The sequence below is a fragment of the Pseudorasbora parva genome, chromosome 13 (assembly GCF_024679245.1).
Source record: "Pseudorasbora parva isolate DD20220531a chromosome 13, ASM2467924v1, whole genome shotgun sequence".
NCBI classification, from domain to species: domain Eukaryota; kingdom Metazoa; phylum Chordata; class Actinopteri; order Cypriniformes; family Gobionidae; genus Pseudorasbora; species Pseudorasbora parva.
The window spans coordinates 36,140,174-36,161,507 of record NC_090184.1 but is presented as its reverse complement, the minus strand read 5'-3'; the positions used below and the strand labels follow the sequence as shown (position 1 = coordinate 36,161,507).

At 39.7% G+C, this 21,334-nt stretch overlaps 1 protein-coding gene across 1 annotated transcript in view; it reads left to right on the top strand.

Annotated features, from left to right (window-relative positions):
• Nucleotides 1-754: 754 nt before the first annotated feature.
• doc2g (double C2-like domains, gamma) overlaps nucleotides 755-21,334 on the top strand; it is a 53,065-nt gene continuing 32,485 nt past the window's right edge. The window contains exons 1-4 of the mRNA XM_067414203.1: nucleotides 755-1,050; nucleotides 2,682-3,111; nucleotides 3,777-3,856; nucleotides 6,982-7,056. Of these exons, the coding sequence (XP_067270304.1) occupies nucleotides 2,700-3,111; nucleotides 3,777-3,856; nucleotides 6,982-7,056 (567 nt within the window). The 5' untranslated portion in view covers nucleotides 755-1,050; nucleotides 2,682-2,699. The remainder of the gene's footprint in view (nucleotides 1,051-2,681; nucleotides 3,112-3,776; nucleotides 3,857-6,981; nucleotides 7,057-21,334) is intronic.

Sequence of the window (21,334 nt, the reverse complement as noted above, 5' to 3'; positions counted from 1 at the left end):
AGGCTACATGGGGTTGGGGGGGGTCTCCCTCTTTTCTTTTTCTTTTTTTTTATTAGTGGGGTGCTCTGTTCTGTTGTTCTATCATCTTTGGTCCTTAAAGTTTTAATATTTAATATTTAATGGATATTTTACTATTTTCTCTCACTCCAAAAAAAAAAAAAAAAAAAAAAAAAAAAAAAAAAAAAAAAAAAAACATGTTCAAGTTAAAATCGGGAACCACTGCGATCCGTTCGAAACAAATTACTGAGTCTACTTTCTGAACTAGGTCAACCAATTCACCCAAATCAAAAGAATAACTCGTTTGTGAATCAAACTTACTTTTCACCATAAAAGAGCTGGTGAAGGCAATTATAAATTTCAGTCTGTACCTTACACAAATGCTATCATAAGGACTGGCGTGCATGAGTCATATGGACTGCTTTTATGTGACAATACTACAAAACATATAAAGAAAAATATATAGGCTATTATTGATTTAGATACATAATGGTGAATGATGAAAATAATGGCTGTACAGAAAATGACTTCAAAAATATTCGCTTGAGTAGAAAGCATCTTTTCTTTTTACAAACTCTCTGTGCCTTTTCTCTTTCTCATACATCCTCCGTTTCTCTCTCTCTCTCTCTCTCTCTCTCTCTCTCTCTCTCTCTCTCTCTCTCTCTCTCTCTCTCTCTCCTCTCTCTCTCTCTCTCTCTCTCTCTCTCTCTCTCTCTCTCTGTGCGCGCTCTCTCGTTGTTAAATCTCAGCAGTACCGTGAGAGTGACAGATCAGTGAACACGTTGCGCAGAGAATTTAAAGAAAACGTCACAACCGAGAGAGAGAGAGAGAGAGAGAGAGAGAGAGAGAGAGAGAGAGAGAGAGAGAGAGAGAGAGAGAGAGAGAGAGAGAGAGAGAGAGAGATAGTGGGAGGGAGGGAAAGAGTAAGAGGAGGACAGAGAACGAGGGAGGATATATTGATACAAAACGACGGTGGTTTCTCTTCAGTGTGTGTGAGAGAGACCATGAGTGGAGACAAGATGGAGTGCTTGAACAGATGAAGACTGTCATTGGGTAAGTGTGAATATGTGTCTGAATTCCTTTGTTTTTGTCTACTTGATAATGCAGGTTTGTGTGCCAGCTTGACCACCTGTTAGTGTGTGTGTGTCTGTGTCCACATGCACACATCTGCGTGTGCTAGTATGCATGTTGCCTGCAGGTGTATTTTCTTGTGAGTGTACATTTGAACACATTTCTGCGTGTGTTTATAAGTCATTGTGCTACAGTAGCTGTGTTTATCTGCACTTCTGCGTAACTCTGCATAGGATGTATCTGTTTGTGCTTGCCAACATGTGTGTTATTCAGCTTGACAGCCTTTGTGTGCACGTGACAGCGTTTTTGTTTCTTAGTAGCCTCACTGTGTATAAACGTCCTTAAAATACGTCTCTCGCTACACATCTGTATGTGTAAAGCACAATTGTTGTATGTATTTTGTGCAACACTTCAGTTTTAGTCAAATAATTGAAGAGGCAAAGTAAAACTGTGTAGTACATTGCGTGTCTGATTTTAGACCTACAATAAATTCATTAGCGTGTGCATTGCTAGCAATGACACAAAAAAAAACTTTGTTTTTACTCATAACAGTGCGGTTTTATCTCGCTTATTCTATTTTTGTCTTGTTAGACGGTCTAGTTCATGAGAAAGGAATCTTACGAACTACAGGGAAATATGTGAAAACAGAGGTTGAAAGAGAATGTGTGAGACAGAGATAGATCGCACTGAAGAGGACTCCTATGAAACAGACTCTATATCTCTGTCCTCAGGGAAGTAGTGTAATCAAAACAGCCGCATTACTGGTAATGAAAGATATTATCTGCACAAAGTCTGTCACACATCTTTATCTGTCTGGATCATGGGCTGTGGGGCATTCTTCAGTTTCAGTTGTCACATCAAATATTTAATTTCAGTTTTGCTTGGGACAAAAATTAGCACCACAAAATTAGATAGAACTGTGTTGATAGAACATATTTTTTTTAATTAAAGTTCACCTCCATGTCTTTCCAAACCTGAACTTTTGTTTTTGCTGAGCATAAAGATATTTAGTAGATTTTTTTTCCACTATGAAATTATAAGAAATGGCCTATTATTATTATTATTATTATTATTATGAATTATTATTAATTATTTGAAAAGGAAATTATTGGGGTATTTAACTATGGGTAATTAACTATTTTGCTTAATTTTATTTTTAAGTTTAATTTTACCTTTATTTTAAAGGAAAATTAAACATTTTTCGGACTTTTTTATTGTTAAAAAAAAAAACGTTTTAAGGAAAGAGGAATTAATCGTGTGTTTTTTCCATTTTTTCCATTGATCTTTCTTAAAACTATATATTTAAATTAATTATTATATATTTTAATTATTAATTATTTTTAAGGCCTATTTTTTTAAAGCATAAAGCTCACTTAATTTGATTGAAATTATTCTGAAAATAAGTTTTAATTATCTGGTATCTAGACAAAAACAAAACCAATTTTTGTGCTGTTTTTGGGGCAGAAAGAATGTATAGGATGGTCAAATGGGTCAGTGTTATATTGTTCTCTCTCTCTCTCTCTCTCTCTCTCTCTCTCTCTCTCTCTCTCTCTCTCTCTCTCTCTCTCTCTCTCTCTCTCTCTCCCTCTCTCCCTCACACACAATCTCCACAGTTCTTTCCAGTGGTCCCGATGAGCGTGTCCAAACCACCTCCGCCCCATTCCCATTTCCCCCCCACCAACCCTTCCTCCCATCTCACTCTGCCTCCATCCTCCTCTTCCTCCCCTTCTCCCTCCAACCCTCCCTCCGCTGCGGGCCCCCCCAGCCCCGCTGTGCCTCCCCCTCCCTCCCCGGTGAAGATCTCCATGCAGGAGCACTTTGCCATCAATGTGTGCCCCGGCCCCATCCTCCCCATCCCGCAGATCTCAGACTTCTTCCCTCGTTTCCACGACTTCCCCATCACCCCCCCTCCACCCCGGGAGAAGCAGATTCTAAAGGACAAAGACAAGGACGGAGACGGGGACGGAGACGGAGAGAAAGACCGCAAGAGGGAGAGAGTGCAAGAGGAGAATGGAGAGTTTGTCGACTCAGATGACGATGACAGTGAGTTTGCCTCATGGCTGGTGACTGTTTCACATTTGTATCCCTTTGTGTGTTTTACGCTCCGCTCTTCTTCTAAGTAATCATTTTGCAGATGCATTTTTCACAAAGCTACTGACATCCCTCTGGAACGACCTGAGGGTTAAATGCTTTTCTCAAGGACACAGTGGTAATAGTACCTGGAGGAGTTCTTGTGGGTTTCGAACCTACAGCCTGTGTCATTTTCAGCTCAAATCTTTAACCACTGGACCACATCAGCCCAATCACTTTCTTTCTTTGCATGCTTCTATATTACATAACTCCCCACATACATTAATCCATTGATATTTCTTGTTCTAAATTCCCTTTCTTTGATTGACTGATTTTATTCACCAGTAAGCAGCCAATGAGGCATGAGCATCTCACACTGTTCAGTATTGATTGCTTTGTGTGGTGTTGGCCGGATTGGTGTGAGTGCGTGAGATAACTGAGGTACGCGATCAGAGTGTTAAATACTTCATTAGTCTCTGTAATGGTGCATAAACACTACAAGCCCTCTGTATGTGCACAGCTCTGATTAGGTCGTTACAGGCGAGACTGCTTGCCTGCTAAGCCATTTGGGTTGTTCTCAGCCTCTATTTTTGCTAATGTGCGTGCAAGACATTAAGTTATTATTTTGTTTCTTTCAGCCTACCTGGGAACTCTGGAGTTCAACCTGCTATTTGACCAAGAAAATAACTGCTTGCACTGCACCATCCACAAGGCCAAGGTAGGTTTACGCACATACAAACACTACTGGGTGTTTGTTCAACTATAGGCATTGTGCACTTTTCAGAATAAACTCTCTTAAAGCACATTATCCACACATTCACAAAATTACTTTTATGTTATTTTCTTCCTAAACAAATGAAAATGTTTAACCTCTTGTGATGTTGAATACTCCAGTGATATATTGTGTTTAACAATATTTGATTGTGAAAATTGCATTACATTAAAAAATAAAAATAAAACAGACCACTGGTTTGGTAAATTTTTTAGCCAGCATTATATGTATCCTAAATAAAAAGTAAATATTGTATATACAGGTCCTTCTCAAAAAATTAACATATTGTGATAAAGTTCATTATTTTCCACAATGTAATGATAAAAATTAAACTTTCATATATTTTAGATTTATTGCACACCAACTGAAAAATGTCAGGTCTTTTATTGTTTTAATACTGATGATTTTGGCAAACAGCTCATGAAAACCTAAAATTCCAAATCTCAAAAAATTAGCATATGTCATCCGACCAATAAAAGAAAAGCGTTTTTAATACAAAAAAAAGTCAACCTTCAAATAATTATGTTCAGTTATGCACTCTTGGTCGGGAATCCTTTTGCAGAAATGACTGCTTCAATGCGGCGTGGCATGGAGGCGATCAGCCTGTGGCACTGCTGAGGTGTTATGGAGGCCCAGGATGCTTCGATAGCGGCCTTAAGCTCATCCAGAGTGTTGGGTCTTGTGTCTCTCAACTTTCTCTTCACAATATCCCACAGATTCTCTATGGGGTTCAGGTCAGGAGAGTTGGCAGGCCAATTGAGCACAGTAATACCATGGTCAGTAAACCATTTACCAGTGGTTTTGGCACTGTGAGCAGGTGCCAGGTCATGCTGAAAAACCAAACCTTCATCTCCATAAAGCTTTTCAGCAGATGGAAGCGTGAAGTGCTCCAAAATCTCCTGATAGCTAGCTGCATTGACCCTGCCCTTGATAAAACACAGTGGACCAACACCAGCAGCTGACATGGCACCCCAGACCATCACTGACTGTGGGTACTTGACGCTGGACTTCAGGTATTTTGGCATTTCCTTCTCCCCAGTCTTCCTCCAGACTCTGGCACCTTAATTTCCGAATGACATGCAAAATTTGCTTTCATCCGAAAAAAGCACTTTGGACCACTGAGCAACAGTCCAGTGCTGCTTCTCTGTAGCCCAAAAGGGGCTTGACCTGGGGAATGCGGCACCTGTAGCTCATTTCCTGCACACGCCTGTGCACGGTGGCTCTGGATGTTTCTACCCCAGACTCAGTCCACTGCTTCCGCAGGTCCCCAAAGGTCTGGAATCGGTCATTCTCCACAATCTTCCTCAGGGTCCGGTCACCTCTTCTCGTTGTGCAGCGTTTTTTGCCACACTTTTTCCTTCCCACAGACTTCCCACTGAGGTGCCTTGATACAGCACTCTGGGAACAGCCTATTTGTTCAGAAATGTCTTTCTGTGTCTTACCCTCTCGCTTGAGGGTGTCAATGATGGCCTTCTGGACAGCAGTCAGGTCGGCAGTCTTACCCATGATTGCGGTTTTGAGTAATGAACCAGGCTGGGAGTTTTTAAAAGCCTCAGGAATCTTTTGCAGGTGTTTAGAGTTAATTAGTTGATTCAGATGATTAGGTTAATAGCTCGTTTAGAGAACCTTTTCATGATATGATCATTTTTTGATAGGAATTTTGGGTTTTCATGAGCTGTATGCCAAAATCATCAGTATTAAAATAATAAAAGACCTGAAATATTTCAGTTGGTGTCCAATGAATCTAAATTATATAAAAGTTAAATTTTAATCATTTTTTGAGAAGGACCTGTATATGTGAAAAAGTGTGTGTGTGTGTGTGTGTGTGTGTGTGTGTGTGTGTGTGTGTATGTATGTATGTATGTATATATATATATAATTATTATTAATATATTTTTTTTTAATTTGACAAAATTATAGCTTGATTGGACATGACACACAATAAAAATATTCTGATCACAAATGATATTTAAAAAAACCCAGGGGGAAATAAGCATAAAAGTGCTTATTGTTGTTAAAATGAATTGGAAATGGAGGGACAGTCATAATTCAGTGGGTGAAAAAATTTAAATGATTTTTTCACATTTGTTTTAGATTATAATGCAGTAGTAATGACTAATGTATATTTTTAGTCTAAGAAAAAGGCCACCTAATATAAAGTGGGTCCATATATATTTATATATATATATATTTTTTTTATATATATATAAAATTTGTTTTATTTATTTATTTATTTATTACATTTTTATTTATTTATTTATATATTTATATTATATATGGAAAATGTTAGTGTGTGTGTGTGTGTGTGTGTGTGTGTGTGTGTGTGTGTGTGTGTGTGTGTGTGTGTGTGGAGCCTGTTTATCTAGTTTATGAGGACACACATTTATATAACTACATGGGTATTAAACTGGTATTACACTAGAAACACATTTCAAATGTCCTCATATTTCAAATAGCTTTAAAAACATACTAAATTATGTTTTTTTTAGAAAGTAAAAATGCAGAATGTTTCCTGTGATGGGTAGGTTTAGGGGCAGGCGCAGTGTAAGGGGATAGAAAAGGGTAAGGGGATAGTGTACAGTATAAAAACCATTACGCCTATGGAGAGCCCCTGTAAACCACATAGACCAACGTGTGTGTGTGTGTGTGTGTGTGTGTGTGTGTGTGTGTGTGTGTGTGTGTGTGTGTGTGTGTGGGTGTGTTTGTTTTTAATATTTACCATTTGCTAAATATATATTTTTTTAATTTGGTCTTTAACAAGTATGTCCATACGACTACTATTTAAACAGTGAATTTACTAAACACAAAATATCCTTCCCTATAATGTGCCAAATTAAAATAAAAACATTTTATTTTATTTAACATTTTAAACAATAAACCTCTTAAGTTAAACAGTCTTGACTTGACAGTGTTTGGATTCGCCTCTGGTCCAAAAAGAGAACCATGCTCCCTAAAGTGTGCATATCACTGAAAGGATATGATCTATCAACCTGTTATCCCATTAGGACATGTGTGAACATCTTATGTGACATGAAGTCTGTGTGCTTTTGTGTGTTTGTTCGTGCCCACAGGGACTGAAGGCCATGGACTCCAATGGACTGGCGGATCCATATGTGAAACTCCACCTCCTGCCTGGAGCAAGCAAGGTCACTGCAACCTTCTCACATGCACACAGCATGGTTCAACTCTCGCAGCACCATCAGCACAAGTTGCGATTCCCTGACACGCGCACACACACACACACACACACACAGTTCAACACGTTCTTCGCGCAAAACACACAGGTGTTATGGGTGCATGCATTGCCCGTAGGGCCGGCTGTGAGCACTGAAGCTGTTCATGTGGAGAACGTGTGTTAGAAACGGGTGGATTCAGTGAGTGCTTCAGCATTCTATTTCATTTACTCTGCATGTGACAAAAGCATGGCGCTCTAATCTGTTCAAAGGAGGACAGGCTGAGACAGGAGCATCCAGAAGTGTCCTGTCTTCTCTCCAGCGGTTTTTTACTCTTCTCCATCCTCCCGCACTCTTGTCCAAATCTCTGCCGCTATCTCTCTGTATATCACCACATGACCCACTTTGACCTTGGAATACCAACACAGCATTGAGTGCAGGATGGGAGGGAGGGATGGAAAAAAGAGAGAGACAGATGAGGGGGGGACAGCAGCAGGTGGTTGTCATGGAAACAGCACAGATTGTTACACGACTCACGTCAACAGAGGAGCGTATATGTACAAGAGGGAAAGAGAAAGCGAGTGGCGTCACGTCTTGCGTATGCTTCCACGCGTCAGCCTGGTAAATATCGACCGCAAGGACTATACAGACACCTATGGGCTTTTAAAAGGTGTGCGAGCCGGAGGTGATGGACGTGTACGCGTACACCCACCCCTCAGACGTACTGACACGCAGGCTAGTATGTGGGTGTGCAGGCATTAAAAGAGCTCTCCTTTTGTCCTTTTACACGCTTCATGGTTTCTTATGCGTCCATATGCGATCAATTATTATAGTTCTTGAACAATTTGTCCTTTACTCACCCTCACCATGTCTTGCCGAATGACTTGCCTTCTTTCTCTGGAAGATGAAAAGATCTGTCTGTACAACGTGAATGTTGACCATGACTGCTAAGCAAGATTTTCAGTAGTCACGTATTAAATTTCAAAGTTCCTCACATAAAGCTTTGTTTGGCTTCAGGAGACTTGGAATATAGTGAACAAGTAGTATTGGCTACTTTTATGATTTCTAGAGAGCTTAACCCAGTGCTGTTAACTAAGGCTGCATTTACACTGGCACAAATAATTTTTTTAATTTCGCACGTGTACACAAGATTTTTTTCACATCCAATCGGAGCCACTTCCAAATGTGGTTTTAAATCAGATACATATCCATTATCTGGACATCTGATCTATGTATAAACACGTAGGCCAATCGCTAATTCCTCTTTGAATCCAAGCCACCACAAGGTGAGACAGCTTTTTAATGTATTATGACCAAGTGTGCCACAAAAGTCCTGATAAGTGAAGCCAAAGCGTCTCGATCACCCCCAGGTGGTTTGTGGCAGTATAAGTCATAAACTCTTTCATCTCCGTGTAATGTAATGGGATGTGACATAAACAAAATAAATAAATTATACTTCAATTTTTTTTTTTTTTACAAAGATGATCATTTAAGGTAATTTTTATCACACTCACACTGATGTAAGTTCAAGTGTTCTTTTTGTTTTGTTTTTAAAAAGATTGGTTTTAGTTCATTAATGCTGTATAAATGGTAGTGTGGCATCATGATTGACAGCTGAGATTGACAGCTTCTCTGAGTGAAGTATAGTTGCGGATTCACTAACGGAATTTGTTCGGTATTTTCGGGAGGAGATTGGAAGCATTTACTACTGCGCAGACTAGGTTCCCGCATTTACTTCTGCGCAGACTTGGTTCCCGCATTTACTTCTGCGCAGACTTGGTTTCCGCATTTACTTCTGCGCAGACTAGGTTCCCGCATTTACTTCTGCGCAGACTTGGTTCCCGCATTTACTAATGCGCAGACTTGGTTCCCGCATTTACTTCTGCGCAGACTTGGTTCCCGCATTTACTACTGCGCAGACTTGGTTCCCGCATTTACTTCTGCGCAGACTTGGTTCCCGCATTTACTAATGCGCAGACTTGGTTCCCGCATTTACTTCTGCGCAGACTTGGTTCCCGCATTTACTACTGCGCAGACTTGGTTCCCGCATTTACTTCTGCGCAGACTTGGTTTCCGCATTTACTTCTGCGCAGACTTGGTTCCCGCATTTACTTCTGCGCAGACTTGGTTCCCGCATTTACTTCTGCGCAGACTTGGTTTCCGCATTTACTTCTGCGCAGACTTGGTTCCCGCATTTACTTCTGCGCAGACTTGGTTTCCGCATTTACTTCTGCGCAGACTTGGTTCCCGCATTTACTTCTGCGCAGACTTGGTTCCCGCATTTACTACTGCGCAGACTTGGTTCCCGCATTTACTTCTGCGCAGACTTGGTTCCCGCATTTACTTCTGCGCAGACTTGGTTCCCGCATTTACTACTGCGCAGACTAGGTTCCCGCATTTACTTCTGCGCAGACTTGGTTCCCGCATTTACTTCTGCGCAGACTTGGTTCCCGCATTTACTAATGCGCAGACTTGGTTCCTGCATTTACTTCTGCGCAGACTTGGTTCCCGCATTTACTACTGCGCAGACTAGGTTCCCGCATTTACTTCTGCGCAGACTTGGTTCCCGCATTTACTAATGCGCAGACTTGGTTCCCGCATTTACTTCTGCGCAGACTTGGTTCCCGCATTTACTTCTGCGCAGACTAGGTTCCCGCATTTACTTCTGCGCAGACTTGGTTTCCGCATTTACTTCTGCGCAGACTTGGTTCCCGCATTTACTACTGCGCAGACTAGGTTCCCGCATTTACTTCTGCGCAGACTTGGTTCCCGCATTTACTAATGCGCAGACTTGGTTCCCGCATTTACTTCTGCGCAGACTTGGTTCCCGCATTTACTACTGCGCAGACTTGGTTCCCGCATTTACTTCTGCGCAGACTTGGTTCCCGCATTTACTTCTGCGCAGACTTGGTTTCCGCATTTACTTCTGCGCAGACTTGGTTCCCGCATTTACTACTGCGCAGACTAGGTTCCCGCATTTACTTCTGCGCAGACTTGGTTCCCGCATTTACTTCTGCGCAGACTTGGTTCCCGCATTTACTAATGCGCAGACTTGGTTCCCGCATTTACTTCTGCGCAGACTTGGTTCCCGCATTTACTACTGCGCAGACTTGGTTCCCGCATTTACTTCTGCGCAGACTTGGTTCCCGCATTTACTTCTGCGCAGACTTGGTTCCCGCATTTACTAATGCGCAGACTTGGTTCCCGCATTTACTTCTGCGCAGACTTGGTTCCCGCATTTACTTCTGCGCAGACTTGGTTCCCGCATTTACTTCTGCGCAGACTAGGTTCCTGCATTTACTACTGCGCAGACTTGGTTCCCGCATTTACTACTACGCAGACTTGGTTCCCGCATTTACTACTGCTCAGGCTAGGTTCCTGCATTTACTGCTGCCCAGACTCGGTTCCCGCATTTACTACTGCGCAGACTTGGTTCCCGCATTTACTACTGCGCAGACTTGGTTCCCGCATTTACTACTGCGCAGACTCGGTTCCCGCATTTACTACTACGCAGACTTGGTTCCCGCATTTACTACTGCTCAGGCTAGGTTCCTGCATTTACTGCTGCCCAGACTCGGTTCCCGCATTTACTACTGCGCAGACTTGGTTCCCGCATTTACTACTGCACAGACTCGGTTCCCGCATTTACTACTACGCAGACTTGGTTCCCGCATTTACTACTGCTCAGACTAGGTTCCTGCATTTACTGCTGCCCAGACTCGGTTCCCGCATTTACTACTGCGCAGACTCGGTTCCCGCATTTACTACTGCGCAGACTAGGTTCCTGCATTTACTGCTGCCCAGACTCGGTTCCCGCATTTACTACTGCGCAGACTCGGGTCCCGCATTTACTACTGCACAGACTTGGTTCCCGCATTTACTACTGCGCAGACAACAGTACACTTTTTTTTTAAAAGCCAGTCACCTTTAATCTCAACAGCTGTTATTGTAAAACACGTAGTAAAAGTATTCAAGAGGGTTCCACATGTAATACACACTTGTTCAGCAGAGTGAGCAACACTTGACTTTGCTGTATGTGCGTTCGATAGAATAGAATCAAGTTATTCGATAGAATCAATTTGAGTGTGAAACCGTGGCGGAGCAAGGATACTTCATAGAGATTGACATGCCAGCCAAGTGCCAGAAACCAGCCATTTCAGCATAAAAACGAGTTTAGCTATAAAGCACTGGTTTGTTTTAGTGCCTACAACATAAATTGTACTTAACTGTAATTGAGATGGTGAAATAAATCAAGTAATAGGTAAAGTTAATCATTTTTGTCTCATTCCTCATCTACAGGCATATTAATAGAAGATAATCAGTTCTTCAACAATTCTCAGTTAGACTGTAAGGTCTTTTAAAAACTTGCAACTGAAAGTTACATTTACATATATGCATTTTACAGACGCTTTTATCCAAAGCTGAGGAGTACAGAAAGCGATCTGTCATGAAGAGGCGAAGAGCGCAAAAAGTGTGCCAAATACAAAGATTTGGATATTACTCAGAGTAGCAGAAACCAGAAAAGGGAGGGAAAAGACAAAAATAGAGGAGGAAGGGTTAGAATTTTTATTTTATTTTATTATTTCTTTTTTTTATAATAAGATAAAGTGCTCATGGAAGAGATGAGTTTTTACCTTTCTTTTGAATGAAGTGAGTGATTCTGTCGTGCGTATGGAGGACGGAAGATTGTTCCACCAACCAGGAACGGTGAATGAAAAAGTTCTGGAGAGGGAATTCATGCCTCTCTGTGATGGTACCACAAGCCTTCGCTCGTTAGCTGAGCAAAGGCTTCTGGTAGGGGTGTAGACTCGTAGGAGTGAGTCGAAGTATGCGAGTGCTGAGCTTGTGGTGGATCCATAATCAAGAGTCAGAGCTTTGAATTTTATCCCGGCACCGAGTGGTAGCCAATGCAGAGATGAATAGAGGTGTGACATGAGCCCTTTTGGGTTCATTGAAGACAAGCCGCACCGCAGCGTTCTGGATCATTTGCAGCGGTTTGATTGCACATGATGGAAGTGCAGCCAGAAGCGAATTGCAATAGTCAAGTCTAGAAATTACCAGGGCTTGGACAAGAAGCTGTGTTGCATGCTTCGTAAGGAACGGTCTGATTTTCTTGATGTTGTGCAACGCAAACCTACATGACCGAGCTGTCTTTGAGATGTGTTCTTTGAAGGACAGCTGGTCATCAAAGATTACTCCAAGATTTCTGATCGATCCTGAGGGGGTAATCAAAGATGAACCTTGCTGGATGGTGAAGTCGTGTTGTAGGGTCGGTTTAGCAGGGAGGGATTAACAGTAAAATTAAAGTAGAAAAATAAGTGCTAAATCGAAATGTATCTTCCTTCTAGTAATTGATACACTAAGCAATACAGCAAATACAGAGTATTTCAAAAACACTTACTTGCGACTCGAGTGACCGGTGCGCTTCTCCCAAAGTTAAACATTTAAAGTTTAACATTCTACTAGTTGTCAAGATACATTGATTGCAACAGTTCTATCATAACAAAACTGAACTCAGTATGAAGGAAAACTTTTTTTTTTAAAATCCTAACATCCAAAAATGTGAATGAAAAGGCAGCATACACATACCATAATGTAAAAATAATAATTTTATGAGTATCTCATTTTTTTGTGTTTTTTGTATTTGTTGGCACAAACTTGGCACATATTCGAGTAAAAAAAATGCACAATTCTCGCATTTATTTGTGCATTAAATTACAGATTAAAATTACATATCAATTTGTGTCTTATAATTTGTATTAACCCAACGGATCCACTAACTCATCTTTGAATTGGCCTTCAAAGGATGGGACGCAGAAGCCTCTGAATTGGGACACAGATAATGGTGTCCACGGCTAACCACTAGCTCCGCCTCTGGTGTGAAACCAGACATGCCTAGTGTGAAAGACCCTTGAAACTAAAGTGTTTAAAAGTTAATCAAAAATAAATTAATAAATAAAATGTAAATATTAGATGTAAAAACTTGTTTCAATTTTAAAAAGTGTTTAAATTTAAATACTGAATCTAAACCTGAAATAAAAATATTATAGCTATGTATTAAAAAATTATAATATAATTTCAATATTAAAAAAATGAATCAAATTGAACATAAAATTACTAAAACTCAAATAAAAAAATTAAAGCTAAATCAATATATTAATAAATACTAGAGTAGTTAGTCCCCACTCACTTTCAATGTATGGAAAACCATTCTAAACATTCATCAGAACATCTCCTTTTATGTTCCACAGAAGAAATTCACACAGCTTTAGGACGGCATGGTGGTGAGTCAGTTTTGCATGAACTACCCCTTTAAACAACTTCCTCTCGTGCAGGGACTCCATCAGCATCCCATAAAAAGTGCAGGAAGCAGAAGGAAAAAAAGTGAGAGGAAGGGAGGGAGAGATTGTGGGCCTGGAGAGTGGCCCCTTCTTAGTCGAGTATGTGTGTGTCATCATCACACAGCATGGAGAATGAGATATCTGAGTCACACACACTCTCCCAAGCTGCTGCTCTGGGAATCTCACTGCTCTGGGCCAGATGGAGGGAGGAAAGAGAGAGAGAGAGAGAAAAAGGGGGATGAGAGAAGTGGAAGATGCGGATGAAATATTTAGAATAAAATGCGATAGCACCAATTTGGCAGGAGCAGACAGAGACAGGTGAAACCATATGCTGTTGCAAAGACGAGATGTGAGTGAGGAAGTTGGAGAGTATATAGATGGAAAACTAGCAGGGGAAGCCATTTTTGGTCAGTTGAATAAATATTTTTAGGGCAAAACCAATCATGATTTTCTGACTAAAGTACCATGTTTTTAGTCCACTTAACATCTCGGAAGCTTAAAATCAACATGAAAATAAAGTTTAAACCATTTACTTTTTTTATTCACATTTCTAGTCTTATTGTGAATAAGTAATCAATACACACTACTATTCCAAAGTAGAAATAAAGCTGTGAAGACAGGTTGGGGGAAGTCATAGCCTAATGGTTAGATAGTCAAACCGATTACCCAAAGGTTGTGTTCCATTCTCAATAGCAGGAAATGACTGAGTTATATTGGATCATTGGATTCGTGTGGTTTGCTATCACTGTGATGTCTTTTGAGCGACAGTTTGTCCCACCCTCACGCTAGTAAACACCTGATCAGAAGAGCAGAGGTGTCACTGCAAGAGGGAGGGGAAGTTATTTTCATTAAACAGTACAAAGGCCCATAAATTTAAAGGTGCGCTGGGCACTAGCAGATCTAGTGGTACAGTGTAGAGCTTTTAGGGCTACTGTAGAAACATGGCGGCACAAAATGGCGACTTCACTGAGGTTATTCGCGGCATGTGTACTGTAGATAGAAATGGCTCATTCTAAGGTAATAAAAACATAACGGTTCATTATGTAAGGTCTTTATGCACAACTGAAAACAGTTATGTATATTATATTGCATTTCTGTCAATAGATCCTCCTAAATATTACACACTGCACCTTTAAGAAAATAAATAATGATGTGCACAGATAAATCATTTATAATAAATGCCAGTAAATGTCAATTTTGGGAGACTTTTAATTGACTGTGGATTAATTAAAAAAAATAACAGTAAATATATGTTAAAAAAGATTTATATCCTTTAATATATCGTTTGAACTTTCTACTCATAAAGAATCCTGAAAAAAAGAAGTATCACAGTTCCCTTTCAGTCGGTCACATTCGACGTACGTCAGAACTGACCGACGAATTGGGATCCCAATTCGTTGGTCAGTTCCGATGTACATCTCCGTTCCCTCCTTCAGGGAACGAGGGTTATATACGTAACCGAGACGTCGTTTTCCCAATTAAAGGTCCCATTCTTTGCGATTTCATCTTTCAAACTTTAGTTAGTGTGTAATGTTGCTGTTAGAGCATAAATAATACCTGTAAAATTATAAAGCTCAAAGTTCAATGCCAAGCAAGATATTTTATTTAACATTCCCTTTCAAAGCCTACAGCGAACGGCCGGTTTGGACTACAGCCTTGCACTTCCTGCTTTAATGACGCAACTAAAATGTCTGTTGACGATCCCTCCGCCCACAAGAACACGCAAATTCGGGGGCGTTGTCCTTTTGCTCTCACAGGTCGAGAGAAGCTTGATTTTGTAGAGTGTGTTTGTCGCCATGCCATTGAAACGTTGTTATTTTCATCCCGGAGTCAAATCACCTTTGTTTGGCCTTCCCACGGACGATGTACGTAGAGATCAATCGCTACAGTTTATGGTTAACTCGGTTCCGGAAAATTATAATCACAATTTAAAACTATGTGCAGCACATTTTGCTGAGGACTGCTTCCTCAATCTCAATCAGTTTAATGCCGGATTCGCAGAAAGATTATTCTTAAAAGATGACGCAGTTCCCTCTTTGTCTGGAGAAGGCGTTGTTATGGACCACAACCGGTAAGTGTATTTTATTATTTAAGTCGGTCCGTTTAACAGTTTATGTAACTCATTACACAAAGTGCAACGCTGTTTAGCTTTGTTAACTAACGTTAGATGGCAATTGAAACTAATCCGAAAAACTTAGCATATAAAAGTGTAGTAATTCATTCAGACACCATCGATTGTTGGTGTTTGTAATGATCAGTTTAAACTACTGAATAGACAGCTTACCATTCTGAAACATCCAGCAAAAGTCTTTCCTGAGCAGGTTGTAATCGATCCTCTTCGATATTCTCTGAGTCTGATTCCGGCTCAAATTGATAAGGCAATATAGACATTTTTGCAATAACATTGAACGCGCGCATCTCTCCGTTATGGTAAGAGGCGGGACCTTTCCGGGCAAAGTGCGCTAAGCTGCTGTCCAGTCACAACACGGGAAGCGCTGGCCCAATCAGAACTCGTTACGTGTTTCTGAAGGAGGGACTTCATAGAACAAAGTAATCATCAGGCCGTTTTTAGGACAGAGTACTGAAGTACAGAGTAACAAAAATACTGTGTTTTTTTTACACGCGAAACATGAACTCATGTTATATTGCACACTGTAAACATTATCAAAGCTTCGAAAACACGCGAAGAACAGGACCTTTAAGCAATAACCAGCACAACCGCTTCTAACATCAAAATTCAGCTTATCCATGACAGGAATAATGTATATGTATATATAATTATCGGTTAAAAATATATATAAATAGAGAACCATATTTTTTCAATTGTAATCATATTTCACAATTAAACTATTTTTACTGTGTTTGTGATCAAATGCAGTCTTGGTGAGTAAGAATAAGATAAGAATAAGAATTGTCTTTCAAAAACATACATTTTTTTACAGACCCCAAACTTTAGAACAGCCGTTTTTGTAATATTATTTTACTGCTGTTTGGTACTTTTTATTACTTTGAATGGCAAATGAATATATTAAACGCTCACTACCATAGTCTTACTTTGTGACGCCATCACTGTACCATGGTAGTGCCAGAGTAAGATCTGTTGATGCATCTCTTCCTCATTCAAGTCCCAGTAGCTATTTGCTCAGCTGGTGCTGTTTAATGAATTGTTACATGTATTTTTTGCTGATGTCTGTTGGAGTTAAAGTGTGTTTATTCATTTGCCGAGCATCCTCAGGGGGCAAGAGAGAGGATAGCCAAGCTTGGCTGGTTCCAGCTTCAAATGCAGCAGTGCAGAGAGTAGAGCCGAGCGAGTGAGAGAGAAATGAAATATGCAGAGAAGCAACATGTTCTTCAGGCAATGAATGACGTGGACTCGCTCTGTCAGGAGAGCACGCGAGAGAGTCTGCGGTTTGGGAGATTGTGTTTGGGTCTTCACAGCCAGAGCGTTTCTTTGATTTAACACTAATTTGCTAAACGAGCTGTTTGAGGGTAATTGCCCAGTTTGGGGAGTTTAGTGTGCATGTCAGGGTATTTGAAGTACATGAGTATGGGATGAGAGCAGATTTTTAGGGAAGAAACAGAGGGGGGTGATGAACTGTGTGTTTGTGTGTGGGGGTGGGTCAGATTTGGCCTACATTGTGGAGCAAACGTCCCCACAAGCAGCGGCATCCTTTTTGAGGCTGTACTGTCTTACTCTGTTCTCTAGGCTGGATATAGCATGACTAAAGGGGGAAAAACTGTATTTTACTTGCTCTGTGTAAGAGTGGCACAGTTTTTGTGTTGCGTGAAAGGGGACTAGGGTTCAAAACCCGACCTAATATTTGCTGTTGTTGTTGTTGTTGTTGTTGTTGTTGTTGTTGTTGTTGTTGTTGTTGTTGTTGTTGTTGTTATACTATGCAAAATCTCAACTGATCTTGACAGCTAGTTATCATCATGCATTTTCGTGGTAAGGAAAAGAGCAGTTTTGACATTTTATTCTACACAGTAAAAAAGTAATCAATGGAGAAAAATGGGTATGAATAATGACAGAATTTTTGTCTAAAACTTAAAATGACCATACAACTTAATTTATTTACTTTACACATTTTTGGAAGTTGTTTTGTTCTATCTACACTGTAAAAAAAAATTATAATGTAAATGTAGATTGAATGGATAAATGGATGATGGATGGACAGACAGACAGACGGACAGAACGTTTAACAGTTACACTGTAAAAATTCAACAGTGTTCACTGTTTTTTATTCAAAGCGACTTATAAATGATGCATACAAGAAGCAATTATCTATCTATCTATATCTGTCTGTCTGTCTAGTCAGTTATGAAAAAGGTTATTTTAGGGTTTAGGTTAGTCTTATTTAAATGTAATTACATTAGAGATTTATAGTATGTCCTCATTTAGATACTGTAGCTAGATAAACAATTGTATGCTTGTGAGTATGGGGGAGCACATTTTAAGGTAAGACACAAAAGGGGTGATGATTTTGCATGTTTGCAAAACAGGGAGGAGGTGAGTTGGGGAAAGCCTCCTGTCCTTTCTATCTCTCCTTTGCAAAGTAGGTGAGCAGATGTCTGCCTTTCACCTGAGGGAGAAGAGATAAATGATGTTTTCTCCTCTGTCCTCCCTGACTGACTCTCTCTATTCATCTCTTCCACTGTCAGCCCAGATGCATCATGCCCATTCAAACCGAGGGCATGTGCCCTCACCGAATTTTGTTCCAAGTAGATTTTAAATCCAACTTGCATACAATTATTTGTAGTAAATTATTGCAGGGGGAAAAAAGTCTGAAACACTGGCACATTCACATATCTATATTTGGATAATATACCTGAGTTGCACCTGTGTCTCACACAAAAAACAAAATAGCTAAAAAAAAGTTTTTTTTTCTGCATCTAATCTCATCTTGGCTATAAAGGTACTGCAAGTGGTGCATGAGACCAATGTCAAACTATTTTTGTAGTTAGTTAGGTGTCGCTGAATACTTATCTAACATTTTGCTTCCTAAGTTTCTCTTTGTCATTTCTTTAATTAAATATTTAGGGGATTAAATGATTTTTTTTTTGTTGAAAATAAAAATTGTACCACTCCTGTCAGTGATAGGTGAAATAAGAAATTATCCAGCCATAAATATTTTTAACCCAGCACAATTGGTTTTGCATTATAATGTATTATCCATTTGAAACTGTTAAAAAAAATCTAGCATTCTTTCTTTCTATCCTTTTATGAGTAATGATGTGCCATTCTCATGCTGTGCCCTAACCAGGTGCAATGAGATAAGATTCCCTTAAAAAAAAAAAAAAAAAAAAGGTCTGTTCTCACTGAACACCAAAATGTGGTGCAAAATCACAGCCAATCAGAACACATTTGATGATTAATGTGTCGTTATGTGCCTATCTGAATTTATAAATATTTCTGTGATGTTCATACAAGTTTAACAAAGATCCTCTAGTGCAACCTGTCATTGAGTGCTTTGTTCAAGGACACAATGGTGATGAATTGTGGGTTGTAGTGTAGGAACTTAACCAGTCTTTCAGTTACTAGCCCAGAGCTTTAACCACTAAAATACATCACCACCCACCTCACAAAACTAGCACGACTGAGCAGCAGCCCATTCTAACAGATTCTTTAAATTGAGAAACTATATACAGCAGTGGTAATTTCTGCACAGATGGCGCTTGGGGTGTTAATTTTCCCCTCCAAACTGCTCTTAGGTGGTGAAATGTGAAAGACAGTTTATTTTGGGGATGCTTGTGCTTCTCGTTTTGTGATGAATTTAGAGCTGTTTCATCGTTTAAGATTTACTGGGGTGATTTAATGTGGTGTACTGGTTAAGGCTCTGGCTGCTTGACTATACCATTATGCCCTTGAGCGAGGAACTTAACCCCATGTTGCCCCAGGGTTTTTTTGCCAGTAATAAAATAGCTCATGTTGCTGCTCATGGTGACATTGAGTGAAAGTCCTGAAAACATTCCACTGGGCATATAGTAATAAATTAAAGTTCCATTCTAATGGAAATATTGTTTGAGAAGGTGTTTCAACCTCACCTACACTGTAAAAAAAAAAAAAAATGTTGTATTTTCTTATTTATTTCGAATTCTTGTATTAGAAGTACAAACATCTAAACATCATTACAACAGATATATTCTTGTTTTCAGAGAATATATCTTGAATTAACTTTATTTTTTTTTACATTTGTTTGTTGTTTTAAGTATAAATATAAAAAAGTAAAAATGTTAAAAAATATGATTAATAACTATAATAACTAGCTACCCCACGATAAATCTTACTACAGTTACTTTGAGAGTAACAAAAATATCCATTATAGCTCAGTCTGAGATGCATCCTGCATGAAAAGGCAGAAAATTTGCTGTGTGTGCTCATAGATATTTATGAAATATATTTAGAAAGTGTTGCCAACTGTCACACATTTGGCATGAGACACACACTTTCAAGCTCTGGCTGCATCCAAAATTGCATACTCTTGAGTAGGAACTTATTTTGAATAACTTAAAAAAAGTATGTTCTATTTAGTATGAATGTTTGTAGTGTGAATGTAATCCAGATGTACTACATTTGCCATGTTGTCATTATCATGTGACCTACCAGCATCAGTTACGCCACTTCACTGCCATTCATAAATCCCCTTCCATGTCCTCATGGGATAATAAATTATGCACACTTCAGAATCTCGCTGGAAATAGTAGATCATCCGGGTACTTTTTGCCTTCTCTTTTATTAGTACTGTGAATTCAGACATGCTTATTTTGTTACATACTGTTTTTCACCTACTATATAGTAGGGAAGTATGCAATTTCGGTTGCAGGCACTGTCTCACGCTTTTACAGTAAATCTAATGCCAAATTTTAAAAAAATTTGAGTTGCTCTCATAGTATTTTGATGTCATATGCCAGTCAGTCTGTGCAGCGCCACATGAAGTCAAACACATGTATTGACAAGGTGTGGGCTTTTATTAAACCAATGAAGATCTGCCACCTCTTGATTGGACCAGTTTGTATCACATTTTCCCCACACCATGCAAGGTCACTATATATAAACTATATACCTGTGCAACAATCAACGAAGATGTCTAGGCAGCATTGTGAAACACAGTATTTGATCACACAAAGCATACAGTGGGGCAAAAAAGTATTTAGTCCGCCACCAATTGTGCAAGTTCTCCCACTTAAAAGATAAGAGAGGCCTGTAATTTTCATCATAGGTACACTTCAACTATGAGTCAATTGTGAGATCTGTACACTTTAACATTGTCTGATTTTTAAAGTATTTATTTGCAAATTATGGTGGAAAATAAGTATTTGGTCAATAACAAAAGTTAATCTCAATAGATTGTTATATACCCTTTGTTGGCAGTGACAGTCGCCACAAGGTTTTTACACACTGTTGCTGGTAGTTTGGTCCATTCCTGAATGTAGATCTCCTCTAGAGCAATGATGTTTTGGGGCAGTCAATGAGCAACGCAGATATTTAACTCCCTCCAAAGATTTTCTATGGGGTTGAGATCTGGAGACTGACTAGGCCACTCCAGGACCTTGAAATACTTCTTACGAAGCCACTCCTTCGTTGCTCGGGCGGTGTGTTTGGGATCATTGTCATGCTGAAAGAACCAGCCACGTTTCATCTTCAATGCCCTTGCTGATGGAAGGAGGTTTTTACTCAAAATCTAACAATACATGACCCCATTCATTCTTTTCTTTACACGGTCATCCTGGTCCCTTTGCAGAAAAACAGCCCTAATGCATGATGTTTCCGCACCCATGCTTCACAGTAGGTATGGTGCAACTCAGCATTCGTTCTCCTCCAAACACGACCAGTTGAGTTTTTACCAAAAAGTTGTATTTTGGTTTAATCTGACCACATGACATTCACTTAATCCTCTTCTGGATCATCCAAA